This window comes from Alexandromys fortis, unplaced genomic scaffold (genome assembly GCF_014885135.2).
Source record: "Alexandromys fortis isolate MF-2015 unplaced genomic scaffold, M_Fortis_MF-2015_v1.1 scaffold_82, whole genome shotgun sequence".
NCBI classification, from domain to species: Eukaryota; Metazoa; Chordata; class Mammalia; order Rodentia; family Cricetidae; genus Alexandromys; species Alexandromys fortis.
In genome coordinates, this window is record NW_026067963.1 from 6,851,361 (window position 1) to 6,874,536 (window position 23,176).

Here is a 23,176-nt window from a genome sequence, read left to right on the forward strand (position 1 = left end):
TTATGGGATTTAGTTTCTACGGGGAAGCATGTGTTTTCTAAATACCTAGGCAACTGCCTACACGGGACCTGAAAACACAGCTTCCCAAAAAGACCACAGGATATACTTTGCCATAGTCAGAATCTAAGGAGTGCTCCAGTCTCAACAGGAATGTTTTCAAATAATCACAAAATGTTATATCCCACAGCACAGACTAAAGAGACGTTTTCTAGAGGGCTCGGAAACATTCCTGAACTAGAGACCTACCCTTTTAAAACACCAGCATTTTGATGGTGTGCTAAATCTGGAACATATGCATGAATTTTTTTCTTCAAAATACAGAGTTCCACATTTAAGAAGGAACACTACTTAGAAAAATGTGTTACATTTTAATGCAAACTCAAAAGAGAAAGGAGCCAGAGGCTTAAAGCACTAAAATTAAAACTATCACTAGGTCAATTATGTCTTCCCGTGGCACGTTTACCATGCACTGCAGTGTTCAGAACAGGGTTACCGTGAGTGTGACAGAGGCTGATTACCATCACTACTCCTTTTATGGACGTATCTGATTTTCTCTGAGACAACTAACTATTGCCAACACTAGCCTCAGTCTTATAAGTGTTGGGATCACAAGGTGATTTTCAAAGTAATGAAGGATTTATAAAAGGAAGATGGGAAACTACTGAGAGGTCTGCCTACTGCGTGTACAAAATGAGAAGAGGGGAAGCAGACGAGGGCAAAGGGCGCGGGGACCAGTACTGGAGCGCATCCAATTCACCGGGAAGGCCCACAGTGGCCACACTCACTCCCCTCATAACCTTCTTACACTCTACATTCACATCCATGCTGCTATGGGCAGTCTTTGCAGCAGCTAACATTGGGGACACAGAAGTCAGCTATGAAATAAGACGGAACAAAGGCCATTCCTACCTTTAAAATAGTTCCAAGATTCTACTGTGTGTAAAAAATAAAATGCACGCTTTATCATTTTCCCCGGGGAGCGTTTTTAACCATTTTTAACCTTTAGCACACTTTTTCTTTAAAAAAAAAAAAAATTAAATTAAAAAAAAGGGAAAAGGAAAACCAATATCCTAAGAAACACTAAGTCCACAAACTTGATTTTATTTCAAAGGCAGGCTGAGGGATTGCGTGTTCACAGCCAGCCTTAGCTACAAAGGAAGATTTTGTCTCAAAAATAAAAAATAAAAATAAAGGTTTTACTATAAGGTCCTACCTGGGCATGGAAGAGAGATAAACTCCTGACAGTGTGTAGAGGGATCAACACTTTGACCAGGAACTGTTTGTGCTCGGCCTTAAGTGGTAAAGCGAAGCCATTGATAATACTAGAAAAAAGAAAACGCAGGTTAGCAATGTCATCCCACATACTGAACCAGACAAACTATTGCTATGAGCTGGCTACCCCTCCGTTTTTATTTGTCCAAAAAACATAGCCAACCCCTTCCACCACTGACAGTCAAGACTTTTTAGTTACTTCAACTAAAGATAATTTACTAAGTAGGAATTTTAAAAAGAAAATGTATCTGATTATGAATATCCAACAGAGGAAGCTGTGCTTTCAAAAACAGGCAGACAGTACCTCAAAATTTCCTATCAAACCCATGTTTTGACCTCCCTCTGCTCCTCTGTCTAGCGCCCACCCTGCTAACTTGTTCTTCAAACACAGGCCTTCTGCCTCCAGAACACCTCGCCTGCCTGATATCTTTAAATCCCCTTCCCTTCTCTAGACACCATTTCTCTTCATCCCTGAAGCCTCTGCCCAGCTTGGGAGGTCACTGAGAGGAAGCAGGGAGAACACAGCTCCGTTTCTCCTCTCAGGAGGAAAGACTAGGCCATCACTATCCAACTCTGTCAGCTCTGAACCTCACACAGCTGCCTCGCTCCTCCTCTGAGGTCAGCAGCTGCCTAGAACTCCATACCTGGGCACACAATCTTTCAATTCATTATAAATCTGCTTTCAACAGCTGTGAGAAAGGACAGGTAACCCACAAGCTAAGCCTAGCGAATGAGAACCTTTGCTGTCACTGGCCTGACAGCCAATCAGACACACTGTCTCTGAGTAAGCTGTGAGCTCCTTCTCATTGTGGGGTAGCTAACAATATCTAATTGTGGAACAAAGGAGCAAAGGTGAGTCTTTGAGTCACCTGGGAAACAGGCTAAGCACAAATGAGAGAGACCCAAGGTTCTTGCAGCAAGAGATCCAAGTCAGCACCCCGTTCTGCCACCTGAACATGATCTGCACAATGAGATTCACGCAAATCCGCAACTCACAGCAAATGCTTACCTTCCTAATATTTCCAGCAGTTCAGCTACACCGTTGAAGTGTTCTGTTTCATAAACAAACCTGAGAAGAGAAAGAAGAAAGGAGAAGGAAAGGAAGGGAGGGAGGAATAGGCAGGGGAGTAAGAAGGGAGTTAGCACATCATTTCCTTCAACTATTGGAGGTTTACTTAACATTTGTAAAAACATCAGTTTTGCTCTCCTGCTTGCCCATCATCCACTCACCTTAGAAAAATATTGTTAATTTGTTTTCGGATAAATGCTCTAAGCCCGAGAAACTTGCCATAAATCCTGTGCAAGACTGTTTTTAAATAGTCCCGTTCTCGGGGGTCTTCACTGTCAAATAGCTCCAAAAGCTGTTGTAAATGAAGGTAGAATAAAAAGCTGTCAGAGACAGTTTTGGTAAATGACTTAGAAATTCTATCGTTCATTATTTATAATCCCTCTGTCCCCTTCTTCCCTGGCACAGCAGTCATCTTTGGGAAGCCAGCTGAGTCAAAGCTGTACAGCCAGGGAGGAGATGTACGCAACAGCAGCTGGAACAGGAACAGCCAAAGCAGTGCTCACAGCATCGATCAACCAACCATTTTCTACGCAATCTACACAGGTCAATCCTTCTATGAGGGGGTTTTATCCTCACCTTACAGATGAGCAAACTGGAGTACAGAGCTTAATTAACCTGCTGGTGATGTCAGAGTGAGAAGCATTAGGACTGGTATTTGAACCCAGGAAGTGAATACCTTAAGTCCATGACATCCTGGGTTCACGTTCCAGTTAAGTCCCTCAGTTAAGGCCCAGGAAGATGACATGACCTAGCCCAAAGCAGACACTGAAATTCCCAATGCCCCAGCAATGCTCTTGTTAGTCTGGGTGGTTACACAGGTATACTCAGGGTGGAAGGGCTCAAAGCAGACATGTACTATGCCTGGACGTGTGAATGGCATGCCTTAGGTTCTAGATCATTTATAATGTTAGCCACAGAATTCTAATAACATGGTCTCAAGTCTCATGCCATAAAACAAAAAACAAGTTCAGTCTTAGGCCAAGTGGCAGGGGCCACTACATATTCAACCCAATCCCTGTAAGAAATCACAGGGGCCTTATTTTTGCTATATTGACTACCGAAGACAAAGGAAGAAAGCTCAATGGCCGAGAGCCAAGAACTATGCACAAAGCCATGTGTTCAAACACCAGTGGGGTGGGGAGGGTTGGGGGGGGGTATGACCTGCATGTGAGCATGCCTACAATGCAAGCACTTAGGAAGCTTAGTCCAGAAGATCTTGAAATTGAGTTCAAAGAGAGCTACATGAGATCTGGTGTCAAACAACCAACAACAACAAAATTGGTTGAATCTAAATTTATATACAAATACAAATAATCTGAAAGAGTCAAAGCAATCTTGGTAGTAAGAGGACCAAAGGACTCACATTTCTCAGCTTTAAGACTCAATAAAAAGTTACAGTAATCACGTGTGTGCTCCTGGCATGTGACAGATTATATAAAAACTTTCAAATTCATGCTCAGTTGGTTCCATGGGATGCCATAACATTTCAGTATGGAAAGAAACAGTCTTCAATCTAAGATGCTGGGTCAACCAGAGCATCATATAAAACATATAAAAAGTCATACTTCTAGCTCATACTACAAATTCAAATGGACTCAAAATAGATAATCAATCTAAAGACACAAGTAAATGACAAATAGAAGAAAACTCAAGAATAAATCACAACTTCAAATCAAGTGGTTTTTATTAAACCACTGCCAAGAAATGCGTAAACAAAAAGGGGGAAAAAACTAAAAACATATGTGCTTTAAAGACAGTAAAAGAAAGATAACTTACAGAAATAAAGTATGTGCACAAAAGGCTAGCAGTACCCACAATATATAATGAACTACTAAATCTCAATAACAGCACAATTCCAACGGGAAGATAACAGGAGGCAAAAGAGGAAAAGTTCATGGGGTCCCACCCTTCCTTGAGGAGGTACAGTTTATGACTGGTTGCTGGGGGAGGAGTGATATTTTTCTTCAGTGGCAGAGCTACTGATAAGGTGCCTGCACTCCTGTAAGCGATCCTAATTAAGCTCACTGAGACAATATGCACAAGTGGGGCCAGTTGAGAAGACGAAGACACTCAGAAGTGGAAAAGAGACAAAAGAGGGAAATGGGGAGTGATCAAAATGTATTACATATGAGCTAGGGAGTGGTGGTACATGCCTTTAATCCCAACACTTGGGAAGACAGAGGCAGGCAGATCTCTGTGAGTTTGAGGCCAACCTGGTCTACAGAGCAAGTTCCAGGACAGCCAGAACTATTATAGAGAGAAACCCTGTCTAGAAATATATAAAATTATATATTATATGAAGTTCATTGTGTCTAAATAATGTATGCTAAAAATTTTCTGAGAAAATGAAAACTCAACTTGCAAACTGACGAAGGATGTTTGAGAAGATATATCCCAAAGAAGATATAGAAATGGCAAATGGATACATGGAAAAGTGCTCGATTTCATTAACCATGAAAATGCAAACCAAAGGAAGACAGCACTCATCTGATGCAGCCTCAAAAGGGGAGAGAGACAAGGAAAGTGTTGGTAAAGACACTGGAGGCTCCCATTACTGTTGGCGAGAATGTAAGATGGTGCAGGGTGAAGACAGTCTGGTAGTTCCACAGTCCATACTTCATTCCCAAGTACGTGACGGACAGTACAGAAAGCATACATCCATACAAGTGATTCAGAGTATGAAAAGCTGCACACACTTGTTCATAGAAGCAATACTGAAAACACAATGCCCATCAATAGGTGGGAGGAGGAACACTGCTCATAAAGAAAATGAAGAGTGGGCTGGAGAGATGGCTCAGAGGATAAGAGCACTGCCTGCTCTTTCAAAGGTCCTGAGTTCAATTCCCAGCAACCACATGGAGGCTCACAACCATCTGATGCCCTCTTCTGACCTGCAGGCATACATACAGACAGAATATTGTATGCATAATAAATAAATAATTTTTAAAAAAAGAAAATGAAGAGTTGAGAATCCTCATATTATCACGATACAGATGACACTGCCAACCATTGTGATAAATACAGAAATCAGACACAAAAGGACATAAAATGCACGGTTCCATTGATATGAAATACTCAGAACTGGTGTTAAGAATGAGTTTAGATTTTGTCTGGAGATGATATAATATTCTGCAGGGATCTTGCACAGTCCTGTAAACATATTTAAAATTACTGAATTGGAAGGCTGGAGAGACAGGGGATCTGGGTCAATTCTAGGATCCATGTAAAAAGCCAGGGGGCACATGCTTGCAATAGGATACGTAGAGCTCACTGGCCAGCTAACCAGTGAGCTTCAAGCCATGATAGGCACTGTCTCAAAGCAAACAAATGTGAACGGCACCCGAGGAATGACTGATCACTGGCTTCCACATGCATGAACATACATGTGTACACATACCTGAACCCTATGCATCCACCCCATACATATATTTAAACATATAGATAGAGTACTGAATTGTAAACTTCAAAAGGGTAACTTTATGTTACATAAACTATAATTTGACAAATCTGCTATTTTGTAGAAATGACAGTGGAACTTGGAAACACTCCTGAATGTTATTAATTCTTAATATGTTCATTACCATTGCAATAAAACAAAACCAACTCAGCATGTAAATAAAAGCTGCCTACCTTCGTCCTCACAAAAGGCTATGTGTATATGTTATGCAAGCATGATTACATATAGTTATTCATACATAAATCCATGTGACAGAGATGTGAGGCTGAGTCTCACAGTATAGAGGGAATGATAATCATATAAACAAGGTTTTGTTTGAAGAAAGACAGTTCTGGGCAAAATTAATTAATTAAAAATAAAGCCCTTCAAATATGGCAGGAAGCAAAAACTGAAGGATAGTCTTCTAAAATGGACAGCGAAACAGTGCACAAGCTTGGCTTTACAGTGCTTATCATTCTATCAGTTTGTTCTCAATTGGGTATTTTGAGTAAATATTAGTATATATTAAGAGCCAACAAATGGGCAAGGAGGTGCCAGGGATATAGTGATATGCAAGTCAGACCTAATCTGCTTTCACAGAGTCTAGTCTAACAGTGGATAAAAATAAACAAGCAGCACAAGTAGTTCAAGATGTTGTACAGGCCATAATGGGTTTATCTACTCTATTCGGAAGAGATACTGTAACAGAGAAAGCTTCTAGGGAGAGAGCTAGCCAGTCCCCTCCCCAAACAGAGACACAAAAGAACTGGGACAAGTGTTTTTACTGATCAGCTTTCTGTCACTACAACAAAACACATACTACAAACTACTTGTGAAAAAGAATGCTTTTTTTTTTTAAGCTCAATTTTGAAGGCTCAATGTCCAAAATGACATAGCATACACAGCCAGGACTGCCCTTGACCACACTGATAAGGGAGTCATCAATTACAAACGACAAGGAAGTGATTACATTACAACTCCAACCAGGACAGAGAAAAAGAGAAACTTGTATCTTATAATCCCTCCCAAGAGTGTGTCCCAAATGACCTAAGGTTCTCTCACTAGTCCGTACATTTTAAAGTTTCCATATCATTCGCCCAAACTGCCACCTTGGGTGCCAACCTCCAAGTGCAGAAGACCATGGGGGTGGGGTCACTTATATCACACCCAAACCAGTGCAATTTTCCCAAGGGATTGTGGGGTAAGGAAGGCAGCAGCCTAACTGACTGACGATACTCTCTGCAATAACTGTCATATGGCTGCTCAAGTAGCAATAAACAAGTATGTGTGAGCCCTTTCCTCTTGCCATGTGCCCCTTGCTGCTCGGGACACAGACTTCCAGCTAACTATGGGAGGCAACCAGTGAGTTAACAATTTACTTGCACAGGAACGCATTCTACTTAGAAAGGAAAAACAGGTGGCCTTAACAGGTCAGAAAGGACAGAGAGGGTGTGTGTGCCTCAGATGTGCTCATTATCTCTTAGGTAAGAGACACTCAAAACTACTCAAGCTATCTAACCCATCTACTGCATTCCATTCCTTGGTCATGGAAATTAACCTTTTCAAGTTCTATTTTTTAATCTGGTTTCTACTTTAAGTGGTGCAACGGGGCTTAATGAGTAATATGCAACCAACATAAGAAGAGGTTTGTGGGGGTGGAATGTTAGCAAAACCTGAATCAACTGAGCTTCTGTATTGCTAATCTAAAGAGTTTAATAACTGTATAATTAAACAAAAATTATTTAACTAAATATTTCATTAGATTCTCAAAAAAAAAATCTATTTTAAGGAGGACCCTGACTTAAAGCCTCTGCAGTGTCCTGTTAAATGCACCATCCTCTACAGCAAAGAAAGACAGGCCTGGCTGCTTCCTGCTGGCCTGAACAACACGCTTCTGACAGCATTATGACAGAGGAAGCAGACATCAAAAGGGTAATGGCATGAAAGGCATTACCTTTAAAGGAGGTGGGGAGCTGGGTGAGTTCTTATTTCGAAAACATAACATGTATACAAAACAATTTAAGAAAACACAGTATCCCACATCTATAAATCATGACATCCCCAATATCACAGGTAACTTGTTGAAGAAAACCAAGAGTTTCCAAATTGATTACAAAGCAAAGACAGACATGTCGACAGGCTGAGTCCAAGCCTTACAAAACAACTTCCGAGACTAACAGAGATAAATTGTGTGATGACTTAGCTAAAAGTCCTGCTTTGAACCTTAAAACTAATAAATCCACAGCGAAACAGAGGACAATGAAGGACTTCCCCCTCCCCACCTCCCCTGACCCTGCCACCACCTTACCCACCACCACCTGCCCACCTTAGCAACCCTCACTCACCCCCACCTCACTTCCCACCTTATCCCACCCCCACCTCAGCCACCACCACTTTACTTACTCCCTACCTCCCCTTACCCACCCCCACTTCTCACCTCCCAACCCCACGCCCCCCACTTCCTTCCCCTAGCAAAGGAGCCTGGAGAACAATTCGGACTTGTCAGACTTGTGTGGGTTTTCCGACTTGGGAAATGGACAAACAGTAGCAAGTTTCTTCCTGCTCATTCCACTAAGGGTTTCCATCCTCCCAGCAGGGAGGAATGCTAACAGGGTGTCAGTTCCCACCAGAGACGCTTGCTTCAGAGGTTTAAGAATGGAAGGCATGCTCTCTGATGACTCTGGCATGAGAAGCACCTACCGGGGCACCTTCAGAGTTTGTAGGCGTCAATACCCTCTGCACCCCGTGCCTCGCAGTATACTAAACATATCCAGTCTAAGGCCAAAGAACATGAGCAAGGGTCTAGTCTCAGATATCAAATACTACTAAACAAAACACTACTGAAGTAATAGGATTAAGTGAAACCCTTCATACTTCAGTGAGGCCTTAGCCAGTGCTTTTCTCTAAGCTCCCAATTTGGGGTAAGGTAGATCAGTAGGTCTCTTCTAATGTACACTGGGATCCTGAAGAAAGGCCTACGGGCAGAAGAAGGACCTGACAAGGCCCTGCTCAATTATCCTACTGTGAGCCACCACCTACCGAGCATCACACTGCAAACTCAACATGTACACATGCACACCACCTACAGCACAGGCAGAGAGTGGGCTCTGGGAGATGAGGGTAATTAATGATGATTATCACGAAGAATCAGTAGACATTCTACCAAAATGAGCAACTCAGAAGAAACAGCAACAATGCAAGGGGTAGGAAATATTTGCAAAAAAGGAACGTTCAACATTCTCAGATACGACTATATTAGATTCCTGAAACAAACAAACAAAAAATATTACAACAGATAAATAATCTCAAAAAGAGATTTTAGAAACTTAAAGTGTGATGAAAATAAAAATTTTGGTAGAAGGATGGTAACATTAAGACTGTCAAAATTAGCCCTCTGCAAGCAAGCAGAAACACTTGGAGGGAAGAAAACACCTGGACAACAACAGGTCCAGAAGCAGGGGCAGAGACAGGAGGCAACCAACCAACCCAGAAAGACAGGAAGATAACATAAAGAAGGTCAGTTCTCCCAAGGGAAAGGGCTATAAATGCTCCTCTCTAGACAGAGCTCATGAAGGGCCATGCACAAGAAATACAAAGATACACTACTCTGAAATTTCTGAAATTAAAGACAAAGATCTCAAAAGCTTCCAGGTCTCTAAAGAGGACAGCATATTGTACTCTACTCATTTTCTCAGTACCATCCCTGGAAGTCAGAAGTCAGCGAAGCAATTCCTTAAACACGCAGGATAGATTGATTACCAAAATAATGTAAGTTTACAGTTAGTCAAATGTAGTAGAGTGTGTGTGTGTGTGTGTGTATTTCTTAGGAAATAAGACAAAGATAAGTGAACAAACACAAGTCCCCAAAGACTGACAAAGGAGGTCTCAGAACGATCACTGTGGATATAGTTAGGGGAGGAACTAGTACAGATCTGAATAGGATGAGCATGACTTCAAGGCCGGAGGCCTCCAAAGAAGAAAAAGAGAACAGAGAGACTGGCGCACACGTGCGTGTGTGTTCCCCACAGAGGTCATGTGTGAACAGCACAGAGGAATAAAACCGAGTGAAACCTCCAACAATTGTTATCCTTAGGGTAAAGAAAGCTCTATGCTGGAAGAGGAAGTTAGTTTTATCCAAAAGGGTAGCTAGCGACCACACTTCAGTGGAAGACCACACATCCAAGAATGAAATGGTCTTTATGGGTTAAAAGGTAGGGGAGGGTGCTTGAGAGATGGCTTAGTGATTAAGAGCCTATACTCTTCTAGAGGACTCACGTTCAATTCTAACACCCATATCAGGCAGCTCAGGTCCTCTACCGGCCTATGCAGGTGCCCACAAACATATTCCCATACGTGTAGACATATACATAAAAATAGTAAAATAAATATTTTAAAAAAATATTTATTTATTATGTATACAATATTCTGTCTGTGTGTATGCCTTCAGGTCAGAAGAGGGTACCAGACCTTATTACAGATGGTTGTGAGCCACCATGTGGTTGCTAAGAATTAAACTCAGGACCTTTGGAAGAGCAGGCAATGCTCTTAACCTCTGAACCATCTCTCCAGCCCCCTAAAATAAATCTTTATTTTAAAAATTGTTTTAAATATTTTTTAAGATAAACACAAAATTGGGTGGGTGGGAAAGGAACCTGAGAGAAACTGGGTGTGGATATGATCAAAGCACAGACAGAATTCTCAATCAACTAAGATGTTTTAAAAAGAAACATGAGTTGAGTGTGGTGGTGCACGCGTTTAATCCCAGCATTTTGGAGGGAGAGGCTGGTGGGTCGATATGAATGAGAGGGTTTGGCGAGACTGCCCACCAGAAACAGCCTCTCCCTCACAGAGGCCCTAGAGGCTCTGAAGCGACTGGCAGCAAGCCTCATGGGATTTCCTTTTGGGGTTCTCCCTCATGCGGGGTCTATGCTGACACTCGCACTGACACAGAAATAGTACAGAGTGGAAAACAAGACTTTTCAGGTTTGAGAAATCCATGTGTAATGGTGCAGGCTTATTAATTTCAACACTCGGGAGGTAAGTAATCCACATACAGAAAAGTAGAGTGGGGTGAGGGTGATTTCGATGCACACAAGATGCTGCTGATTCTGAAGGCCTGAATTTGATCTGGTAGAAGGAGGGAACTGACTCCTGCAGCTGTCTTCTGACCGCTGTGCACCTCACATGTGTACAAGCAAACCAAAATAATAAGTGTTTTCTATACATTACCTTAAGAAAGAAAATGTTCAAGTAGATAATGAATAAAATGGGTATTCTAATGTCTTCATCTGAAGTGACACAGTGCTATAATTCAAGCCCCATGTTTCTGGCTCTGTTGGCAATAGCTATCCTAAAATGAAAAACCGAATCCCTGAGAACTTTGCCTGGACCATGCAATGCACACAGAAAAAACAGCCAGAAACAAGCAAACAGCCGCCTGGGGACAGGACTCTGGGAGCAGCTCAGAAGTACTTGCCTAGGTCTGGGTTCAATCCCCAGCAGGGAAGCAGGGAGTTCATGAATCTAACTGCTATACTGACGTGAGGTGACTATCAGCAGCCACCACTAGAAGGCATAGCATAGACAAGCGATCACAAGGTTACACGCTGGCCTCAGCGTAGAGCACCTCTGACTTCAAGGCTCAATGGGTTTCAGTCACTCAAGTATGACACTCCCCAAATCACATTCTCCTCCTAATGTTACTCATTCTGTCCAAAAGAGAAAAGCACGTCATCATCCCCTTGACTGAAGAAAATCTTGTGATTACATTTTAATACAACCGATTTGATCTTGATCAGCATTTGAACACAGAGCCTGCTTTATTGAATAAGGTACTAGGAGATACATAGGAAATGGCTACATAGCTCACGGGGGGGGGGGGGGGGGGGGGATCAGAGTCAACATGGATGGACGGGGAGTGCTCCTTTTCAGAAAAGCATTAAGAATTCCAAAAGAAAGCAATCTGAGCTCTCAGAGACAGCCCACCTGCAGACATAGTCTGCCCGGGAAGCTGCCCTACAGGTAGCAGCTAGAGCAGCAAGTCTTAAGCCCTTTAAAATACAGGTGAAAAGATATTGTGCTAGGGCTGGAGGGGTGGCTTAGCAAGTAAGAGTATATAATGCTCTTCCAAGGGACCAGGGTTCAAGTCCAGCACCCACAACTACAGCTCACCACCTGTAATTCCAGTTCCCAGAAAAAACCAAAGGCTCTGCTCTACTCAGGCACTTGCACACACATGTCATACCCACACACAGATACATAATTAAAAACACAAATGTACATTTAAGAACTAATTTTATTATTATTGTATTTTATGATGGGAAGGAGAGGTACATGCCCCAGCGTGTCTGTGAGGATCAGAGGACAATTATGTACAGACAGGCCTGGTGACAAGCCTCCACTGACCCTTTTACAGGTTCTGAGCTAATGCTGGACTGAAGGTCACGCAGGAAGGGAGTGTCTCACTGTCAGCTGGTGACAGATAACAACACCCCTGGCAAAAATAGATTTTCTAAAGTCCTATTTGCTGTAGGTTCTGGGAGATAAATGTAAACATTGTGACATATTCAGGGAACTGGTTTGGAAAATATCTTTGTATTGGAGTGGATACAATAAGGCCTTGAATAAGACCTCATGGAACTCACTTCAGGCGAGAAGTTAAAAGTCATTCACAGCTTGCTTTGGGCCATGCCCAATTTTATCTTGAGGTTTTAAATATACAATATCAAAGGTCACTTTTGAGGCCAAACTTAATGATTTGCATAATTTGCATGCTAATTATGTCTAAATATAACTGCAAATATAAAGTACAAGTTACTAAACAGCCATCTCCAGCAGTAGCTATGTTATAGGATACTTGACTTGTGTGTCTCTTAGCAACCATGGACTGTTTCAGATTTAGAGAGTGGTTGAAGGCAATCTTAGAAACACGCTACTAAAGAGCCAGTGATTCGCCCGATGAAACAATCCAAGGTTGGCAATCAGTCTGCTTCTAAAAGCGGGGGCAAGGGCAGCAGCAGTTGGAAGAAAACATTTCCCAAGACCCCTTAAGCAGATGAAAATGATCTTTATTGAGAGCAAATGTCGTTCCACAGCTGAGGCAGGATGGGAGCTTATATAAATCTGAAAGCAACTCTGCCATACACACGGAATACTACGCAGTAGCCATCTTTGACAAAGATGTAGATGAGTACAGTTAAAAAAAATGATAAAGGTTCTGTAAATCTTTTCCATAAAATCACCATGTTGCTCAAGTAGGGCAGTCAAACATTTCCTGGATGAGTAACAAGGCCTTTGATGAAAACTTTCAAAACCCTGCAACAAAACTCAACGACACAGGTTGTTCTGTCTGGAAATCCACTCATAATCCAGACCTCCAGCTTCTCTTTCTAAGTCCAAGGAGCCAGGACATGTGCCTGGCTCATTGTCTGGTCCAGACAACACAGGCTAGAGGGAGTGGACTGCAGAGGGGTCAGTGCACTCTGCTATCATGCCCACACTGCCTCTCTGTAAACATCTAAGCAGGCTAACCCAACTCTTCCATTCCTGATCCTAACACACATTCAGATACAACACTGGTTACAAAAAAAATATATATATATCAGTTGGCAATGTTGAAATGACGAAGAATTTAGAGACATAAGAAAACACACATGACATCTGAAAGAAGATAGGCTAAGAGGAACCACCTAAGCCATAGGGTACCCAAGAATTTTATAGTAAAAGTCAGGTGTCAAATAATTATAACATGCTAGGCAAATGCAGGCTAATAATGGATAACTTCACACCTGAAGCCACTAAAGAAAACACAATGTAAAAGGGCTCTCAAAACAAAGTTGATCCTAAATTAAAATACTAGTAGCATATAAGCAGTGTTTACTACCTTCTTGGGAGCTGTCCTGAGCAGCTGTACAACATTTGCTCAGTCATCCTGACAACATTATACAACATACTGTGGCTCTTTGATATCTCCTTTCCAGATGAGGAAACGGATGGACAGAGCAGTTGTATAACTTGTCTAAGGTCATACAATGAAAACTGGCAAAGCACACTTGGTGACGTGTGCATGTATTCCCAGGACTCAGGAGGCAAAGGCAGGAAGGTGGTCACACATTTAAGGCCAGCATGGTCTACATAGCAAATTCCAGGCCAGCCAGGGTGACACAGTGAGACTCTATTCTAAAACAAATAACAAGTAAGACTGAACTCAAATCAGCCTCCACACTTGACAACCAATCCACTCTGTTTCTTGATAAAAAGCCCTTGAGACACCACAGAAAGCAAGCTCGGATTTTAAAGAGGCATACCTACACGCTGAAAGAAAAAAAAAAATGAATACTCATCATAAAAGGGCAGAATCCTACAAAAATATAGTCTCAGGAAGGCTGATACACAAGTAAGCAGAGGTTTATGAAAAACGCAAAGCAAAGTAAGAATGCACTTGCAGCAGAAACCTCTTTCTGACGGTTGTTATGGCATATACAATTCTTCTAAATGCAAAACCAGCTCGGTAAGTCACAGAGTGGGAAGACAGTCACACCCACCCCACAATTACCAACAATCTGGTCTATTTCCTTCCAAAACGGTTAGTGCATAACGCTAGAGTTAACAGTGCCCCCCCACTCATATTTTGGAAACTTGCTCCCCAATACCACAGGAGTAGAACCATTTGGGAGGAGCTGAGATAGCAACAGTACCCATGAGTGGAGTCACACAATGACACACATGTTGTCTGGGGAGGGCCCAGCTCTCACCCTTTACCTTCCACCCTTGCCACGTGAGAACACAGACAGATGCTTGCCAGATGTCAGCACATGGATTTTTGAACTGCCCAATCTCCAGACTTGTGAAAAGCCAATTTCTGCTCTTTAAAAATTATCCAGTCTCAGATAAGGCAGTTTCTGTCTCAACCACATATCTGCTCTCAATTTTACACCATGATCCAAAAATAGTAAATAGAAAATTCCAGAAATAATTCCTAAGTTTTAAATAGCCATTTTGAGGGATTATCATAAGAAAGCTTCAGCGTCCCACTGCCTCTGTCCCCAAACGTGAATCACTCTTTATCCGTGGAGGGTCACTCAGTGGCCATCATCACTCTATCGCAGGGCTTGCATACAGGGGTCAATGCTGTCTGTGGCTTCAAGCATTCACTGGGGAGCTTGAAGTACAACACGTACATAAATGAGAGAGGTCCTGCAGAGGCACACCAATGCACTAAGACAAAAACCAGACATGCCTTTCCCCTAAAATAACAGACAAGACTTACAAAGTATGGGATTCTATAACATGCATGCACCATTTCAAAACATATCCTGTGTGCCACTGCTCACATTCTTTTTACTAACTAATGAATATTCTGCTATTTCAACCAACTCCTGATGAAGACCTACTAAGTTTTTTTTCTAATGGTGTAATCATCAACAATGGAGCATTCAGTATCTCTGTAGACACATCTGGTTGTGTCTGATGGAACTGCTGGGTCAACACTTGTCAGAATACATAGGCTGGTAAGTATTATGTAGCCTAGCAGGGCCCAAGGAAGGAACAAACCACACAGAAGGACAGCTCAGAAACAGGTCTAGAGGGGAAAGCATCAGGAAGCCAGCTGTGCCGTCAGCAGACTGGAGAAAAAGCAAGGAGACGCCATGGAGCCAACAGAGGGGAAAGACAAACTCCTAGTTGGAACCTTGCCGGTAGGCCACAGACTTCATGATTAAATATAAAATAATGCAAATGAGTTAATTCTAGATGTAAGAGATTGCTAGCTTGCTATCAATATGCTTAAGTGATTAGCCAAGCAGTGATTTAATTAATACAGTTTCTGTGTGGTTACTTCGAGTCTGGGCAGCTGGGAACAAACAAGCGGCCTCCTACACTGGTGGGAGACAGGTATTTTCTTCCCTGTCAAAAGAGAGGCAGTCCATACACCACACTTCTCCAGTGTCATCCACTGGAGAACACAACAGGAGCAAGGAGGTGTTTCCCAAAAATTCAGTCTCAGCAAAGCCCCCCAAACCCCAGGCAGAAAGGAAGATATGGTCAACAGTTTCAAGATGTGAAATAAGTAATCAGAAAAGTAGGTTCCCTAAGATGCCCCAGATGAGACAGGCTGGAATTAATCCCTGCAGGAAAATTTTAAAGAGTTAAATTGAGCTATTTCCCAGTTATAGTCATAAATAGTTATAAATATTGTAATATTTCTATTACCTGTGCTCTGCACCCCAGCTCACTTACTCACTTTCAATAGATATAGTCTAAAGTGTTTGTTTTTAAAAACCTTTTCTAGACAGTAAGTTTTAAAGCAACATAAAGATTCATACACTGGGCCTGCAAGATGACTTAGCAGTAAAGGTACTGATTGCCCAGACTGATGAACTGAGTTTTTAATTTACAAAACCCACAGACTAAGGGAGATATGACTCCAGAGGGGTTGTCCTTTGACCCCTCTACTAGAGCTGTGACACACACATACCCCTATGAAGACACGAGTCCACAAAATAAATAATGCTTTTGTTTCTTTGGGTTTTGTTTTTTGTTTTTGTTTGTTTGTTTGTTTTTCAAGACAGGGTTTCTCTAAGCAGCTCTGGCCGTCCTGAACTCACCCTGTAGACCAGGCTGGCCTTGAATTCAGAGAGATCCACCAGTCTCGGCCTCCCAAATAGTGGGATTAAAGGAATGCACCACAACCACAACCACCGCACCACAACCACCGCCATAAATATAAATTTTAGAAATTGTACAAACCAGTCATATAAATAAAATTCTTCTATAATTAAACTTTTAAAAAAGCAACTTAGAAAGACTCAGGAATGGGTATTCCTGGTATTTAGTATGGAGGTAAATTCCACCACAAATAATTTTTAAAAGGCATTGTTATTTTTAGTGGGCAAGAGCAGAAACTACCTCATATAATTAAGAGGCAAAATAACAACCACCAGCAAGATTGTTGTTGTTTGTAACAGTATCTGAGAAAATGAAGTAAAGTGTTGGTAAATAAATTACATGCATACAACTACAAAAAAAATGCTTACCTGTAATACAAATTTCTGATCTATGTATTTTTTGGCAATGCTGGGTTGAAATTCTTGGCTTTCCAAAAATCGTATGAAAAATTCATATACAAGCTGTAACAAAAATATCATAGTTAACTTCAAATTAGAATTCATTAACAACATTAAAATCTACAATAAGCACATTACACTGAAGCTAACAGGGCTAAGGGAATTAAGTTTAACTATCAATCCACGAGTCGTGCCGGCCTGGCCTGTGATGCACAGTTAGTATTGTATAGGGTTTTGCTTTTTGTGTTTTTTTTTGTTTTGGTTTGGTTTGGGTTTTTGCTTTTTAAGAAAGGACTTCTCTGTGTATCCTTGGTTGTCCTGGAACACACTGAGTAGACCAGGCTGGCCTTTAACTCACAGAGATCTTTCTGCCTGCTTCTGCCTCCTGAGTGCTGGGATTAAAAAAGTGCTGGGATTAAAGGCATGTGCCGCCTCGCCTAGTTTAATGCTATAATTTTTAACTTTTAAAATTAAAAGCAAAAAATACAGCCAAAGCAAATAAAAATCCATATTCTCACCTTTTATAGAGAATCCCACTGTTCACAGTTTGTCATCTCTCACCCCATTCCCAACCTGCAGGTAGGCAGGAAGGTAGTTCAGTCCTTCCACTGTGTGGTCCCGGGACAGAACGCAAGTCAACTTGATGGCAAGAACAACTTGACCTGCTGAGCTATTTTGTCAGTCCACTGCTAGCATATGTACACTCCCTCTCTAAAACATGCATCTGTACTATATATAAATCTTTGCATATTTTGATGAAGCTACCTTTATCATTTAAATGGTACATTATGAATAATCTGTGCCAGTATTCAAACCATCATTTTCAGTAAGTAAGTAAGTCATTTCTAATAATTTTAATTCCACTGTTCATAATTAAGCAATCACCTATGCTCAGGTATTTAAGTAGTTTCTATAGGGTTTCTCTAGCAAAGCACTCCACAATTTGAATTATACAAAACATACACTTCTTCAATTACTTCATGAGTTAATATTTTTAAAAGTGGACTTGTCAGATCAAAAGACACCCAAACATTCCAGATTGTTCATAACCACGGCCAGATTTTCCTTAAGGAAGTATACATCATCTTACACTCTTGTAAGCAATGTCTGTGTCACTCGGCATCTTCATTTGGAAACAACATAGTCACATGTGCAGGGGCAACCTCGAATAACTGTTCTGATGAACAGTGCAGGATCAATATTTATTTTCTTTGTATAATAAACTATGTTAAAAAAAAAAAACTATGTTAAAGGCCACACCAGACTAGACAGCAGCATTACTGACCCAAAACTCTTAAGAGAGGAACCCTGGGCTAGAAGCCCAGCTATACCCCTTACTAACTGTATAACCTAGACGTGTTCATTCTTTTAAATTCTGTTTCTTTCATTTTTCAATGGAGATGATAGTAAGAGTAAATGTAATGCTACATGCAAAACCTTCTGTACATGACAAACATAATCTCCATCATTTGCCAAAAACAACATTTGTGATTTTTCCTTTCACACTTAAATTGACAGACACACCCAAAAGCTTTATGAGATAAATATGTGTGTATGTGTGAACATTTAATTTAGATGTGTTTCACGTGTGTTTATAAGGAAACACTGAGAAATTGTTAAATGTTTCATTTCATTCTGCAATAAAACTCATTATATGTTAACATAAGAATATATATAATTTTAAAATTGTATTATAAAGAAAAGAACTTAATTAGGTGTTCTGACACACGCCTGAATTCCCAGAACTGTGAGAACGGGGCGGGAGGGCCGTGAGGTTAAGGCCAGGCTGTCTACTTAGGAAAACATTGACACGAGAAAAGAAGATAAATAAGGCATTGCGTTGGTTGTTTTCAGTAAAACTCTTGAATATCCGGCTATATCAGAAGATAGATTTACATATTCTTGACTATTCAGTCTGTAATTTATTGAAATATACTTTTAAAAAACTTAAGGTCAGGAAAAGAGTATTTTAGTGTCTTCTCTCAGAATCAGAGATATTCTTCTTTAATGAAAACATCAAAACTCAACAACTGTCTGTCAATTCTGAAACTTTAGTTGTAGTTTAGCTTACAAGTTAAGAGTACATATCATTCAAGCAAGAACTGACGCATATCAGGCTGTGTGGGCGTATGGGCCACCTATATCTCCAGTCTCAGAAGGCAAAGATGAGGGCATCATCAGAGCAACCTGGCTAGTGTACCACTGAGCTCTAGGTGTGACTGCCTCAAAGGATAAGGTTGAAGAACAATTAATTACTGATATTACCCTCCAAAAGCCATGTGCACTGCACTACACACACACACACACATACACACACACACACACCATAAACGGAAAAAGTAGGAAAGTGGGTTGCAATGCAGAGTCTGAAATGATACCAATAAACTATCCAACAGTCTGGATGAACCTTGATCATGTGTGTTCCTAACACAGGTCATTTTCCAGGGAGGAATTATTGGCTCACCGGCTCATGTAGACTTTTCAAATATTGATGAATCCTATTTCACAGTATCTTTTTTTTTTAAGATCACATTTTTATTCCCTCCCAAGAACAGTCTTTAAATTTTGGCATGCTGAAAAGCTCACTATGGAGGGCTGGAGAGATGGCTCAGAGGTTAAGAGCGCAGGCTGCTCTTCCAGAGGTCCTGAATTCAATTCCCAGCAACTACATGGTGGCTCACAACCACCTGTAATGAGATCTGGAGCCCTCCATGCCAGAACACTGTATGTTTAATAAATAAATCTTTTTAAAAAAGAAAAGAAAATCTCACTATGTCACGTAGATCTACTATAAGACAGATAGATACTATATAATGGATGCTGGCTTTCCAAAGTTCAAACGCTAAGTTATGTTTCTAGTATTCAGATTCTATCAGCAACAAGAATTATTATCAATTGGGCTTCCTTGTTTTAGGGAAATATCTGCCAAATGCCTAACCTTAATAACCAGCTTGTTCTGTAAAGCACAAATGATGCTTCATGGAAAAGCAGCTAGTACAGCCTGCTATTCACACGGTCGCACAGCATCCTTCCACAGGGTCACCACTGTACCGCAGCATGCAGTAATATCATCTATGCATACTTCTCATCACCATGCAGATAATTTGTAAATGGATGCTCAAGGGCCACAATGTAAAAGAATGAGTCACTTTTGATGTTCTTCAAACACTCTTAAGTGAAATGGCCTTCTTTAAGTTTCAAGAGCAGACAGGAAATAAAACAGTACTTTACAAGTCTGACACTTGTCTTCATTTATGCTAAGTCAGCAGCATTTTAAACATCACCGTTGGCCCACCACGGTGGCATACACCTTTAATCCTGGTACTCAAGAGAAAAGCAGACAGTTCTGACAATTCTGGGCCAGCCTGGTCTACATAGTGAATTCTAGGATAGACAGAGCTACATAGTGCAACCCTAACCACCTCTGTTTTTATAATGAATAGTTCAAACAGTGCATTAACCAATAAATGCAGGGAAAGGACAATATCATAGAACTGTGGTCAAAGAATGAACAGTGACCTGTGAATGGCTTCGTGAGGAAAGGTGCTTGGTGCCAAAACTAATGAGCTGAGTTCAAGTCTCAGAACTCAGACGGTAAAAAGAGAGAGAAGCAGCTCCCACAAGGTGTCCTCTGACACCCCCCAAACACATACTCATGTGTGTGTGTCCATGCGCTTACACACAAATAATAAATGTAACTAAAAGCTTTTATTAAAGAGTGATGTGAGTGTTGTATAAATTCGAGAAGGGGGGGAGTCTTCCCCAGTGATGTGGTGGTGTTGTAGTCAAAATATGGTTTGAATTTTTACTCTTCACACAACTGTTCTTTTCAAAACGCTCATTTTTCAACTCTTGATTTTACATAGAGAATTCCAGACTCACTCAAACCACCCTTGCCCTGAATTCTTCTCCCAGGCCGCTCTTGGCCATCAGCCTTTCCACTAGGGTCAAGTGACTTGGTGGAAACATTTCAGACACATTTAGAAATAAGCAAAAACTGAACCTCACAATCAAAACTCTCTCTAGTGTTTCTAAAGGGAAAAACTAGGGATACGAGGATAAATTATTATTTGAGGTCTCGTAAGGAAGGTCCATGAGCAAAAAGTTAACATGCTTGGCATCAAGTCTCACAAGAAGGCACTGAAAACCATCCTGAATTATAAACAGGTCCTACAAAATTGTATTCTACTGGGAAGGCAGATCTAATCTCAGAAAACACACACAAAACAATAACCATGGCAACTATGTCATACTAGCTTAAAATACACCAATAGAAATACTAGAAAAAAATTAAATAACATGCACACAAGTAAACCTCTGACATATTTGATCAAATATCACGTGAACTTGATATTCTGCTATTTCGGTAATTCTGTGCCTGTCCACAAATTTAAAACAGTTCTGTAGAACAGTCAGTCAGTTAGCTGGACTGTAAGAATAGCCAACTACAAACTAACCAATCATGTCATTTTCTTACTATCATCCTCCAACAGTCACACTTCGCTCTCTTCTAAAATGTGGTCCAGAAGAGGAAGCATGTGGTGAATTATGGAATTCACAAAAGTGAAAAGATTTAACACCATACTATGCTTTGGTCAGAAAAGAATCAGATGTTATAATAATTTAAAGGTTAACTATTAGACAGGTGTAGTGGTACACAACTCCAGTACTCAGGACATAGAGGCAGGAGGATGGCCAGTCAGAGGCAGTCTGGGCTACACAGTGAGCGAGGCCAGTCAAAACTTCCTAGGAAGACCACATTAAAAACAAAACAAAACAAAAACAAAATCAAGGGCAAAGGATGTTGACCAAGCAGAACTACCCAGCATGTAACAAAACTCGGGCCTCATGCCTAGCACTTCAAGGATAACAAGTCAGACAAAACATGGAATTTACTGAGATATGATCATGACATCAATAATCTATTTGAAGAGAAAGAGATTTGTTGTTTTAATTTTAAATCAATAAATTCTATTTATTTATTGTGGGGTGCATGTGTGTGTGCAAGCACATGCACACACGTGCGAGGCGCACATGTGCTCTGTATATGGAAGTCAAAAGACGCATTTCTCTCCTTCCATTGTTAAGTTCCAGGACCAAACTTGGATTCCCAGATAGGTGCAGCATGCACTTTCTCACTCAGCCATCTTTCCAGGCTGAAGAGATTCCCTGAATGATCTCGTCAGTTACAGCCACCCACTTGAGAAATGGAAAGTTAGCTAATGTGTGCAAGTAAGGCTAACCAAAGAAAACCTACGACTCTTGATACAAGCCTGGAGCCTGCACTAGGATGTCACAAAGTGGCAGAGAATGAGGCCAAGTAGGCACTCTGACCTCACCTGTGTATCTTTTGACAAGCTCATATAGCCTTGTGTAGCCCTGAACATGTTATATAGCTGAGGATGACCTTGAGTCTGACGGCCCAGCCTCTCTCTCCCATGAGCTGGAATTGGAGGCATGTGCCACCATATCTGCTGCTTCTTTCACTGGATCCAACCTTAATCAGACATGCTTCCCTCAGAGTGAAGAAAGAACCGGCAGGATTATAGGCTTGAACAATATGTCAGCACACATAAAGCTAGTCCATTTTGTAAACATTTATGACTTTGTATCTAAAAGGGCAAAAGTCTCATTGTCAGTCCTCGGCATTGCTACAGCTTCATATGAACCAGTAAGTCAGTGAAGCTAGGATGTGGTATACACAGTAAAGCAGCAGCTTAAGAAATCAATTTGGCCTTCTATTTTATATCATTAAGTACACTTTTATTTGCAAGCTCTTTATAATGAAGTTTTAATATTTTTTTAAGTTCAGGAAGATAAACTGAAATAAGTCCATGTTGGATTTTAGGGGAAACTGATGTCTAAGAGTGTGCTGAAAATGCTTTGCAAAGGGCAAGGGAATCCTAGTCCTTCGCTGGTCTGCAGGCCACAAGATGTAGTACATTCTTAGAGAGACTAGCTTTTTAATTATTTTTCTCTCAGACTAAAAGTCAATCCAATTGGCATCAAGCATCAAGAATTGCCGGAAGCAAAGACCTGTATTTTGAGATCTGCACTTTGTTTACAGTCATCTTAAGCTTACAAGTTAAGAAAAATATTTACCTCTATCCCCTCTGCAGGGTCTAGGAAACCAACCTGGCATCTTATCTCCTAGCAGAGACCTGTAGGCACCAGGCTCCGGAATCTATTAGCATTTTCCTTTGTTAGTCAACAATCACAGACCCTCAGTATTTTCTTATCAGCTAGGGATGTCTTCGGACCTGAATTCCAGCAGACCTGAGTTTCCTGACACCCTTTACTCCCCCCCGCCCCCCCCCACCCTTCCCTTCCCCACTT

General features: G+C 41.1%; 1 protein-coding gene across 3 annotated transcripts in view; it reads right to left on the reverse strand.

Annotated features, from left to right (window-relative positions):
* The window catches only part of Ppp2r5e (protein phosphatase 2 regulatory subunit B'epsilon), a 136,519-nt gene that overhangs the window by 15,884 nt on the left and 97,459 nt on the right, over positions 1-23,176 (reverse strand). For all 3 annotated transcript variants that reach the window (XM_050153606.1, XM_050153605.1, XM_050153607.1), the window contains 4 exons: positions 16,811-16,903; positions 2,503-2,633; positions 2,282-2,341; positions 1,214-1,322 (listed from right to left, as the gene is read on the reverse strand). In XM_050153606.1, the coding sequence (XP_050009563.1) occupies positions 1,214-1,322; positions 2,282-2,341; positions 2,503-2,633; positions 16,811-16,903 (393 nt within the window). The remainder of the gene's footprint in view (positions 1-1,213; positions 1,323-2,281; positions 2,342-2,502; positions 2,634-16,810; positions 16,904-23,176) is intronic.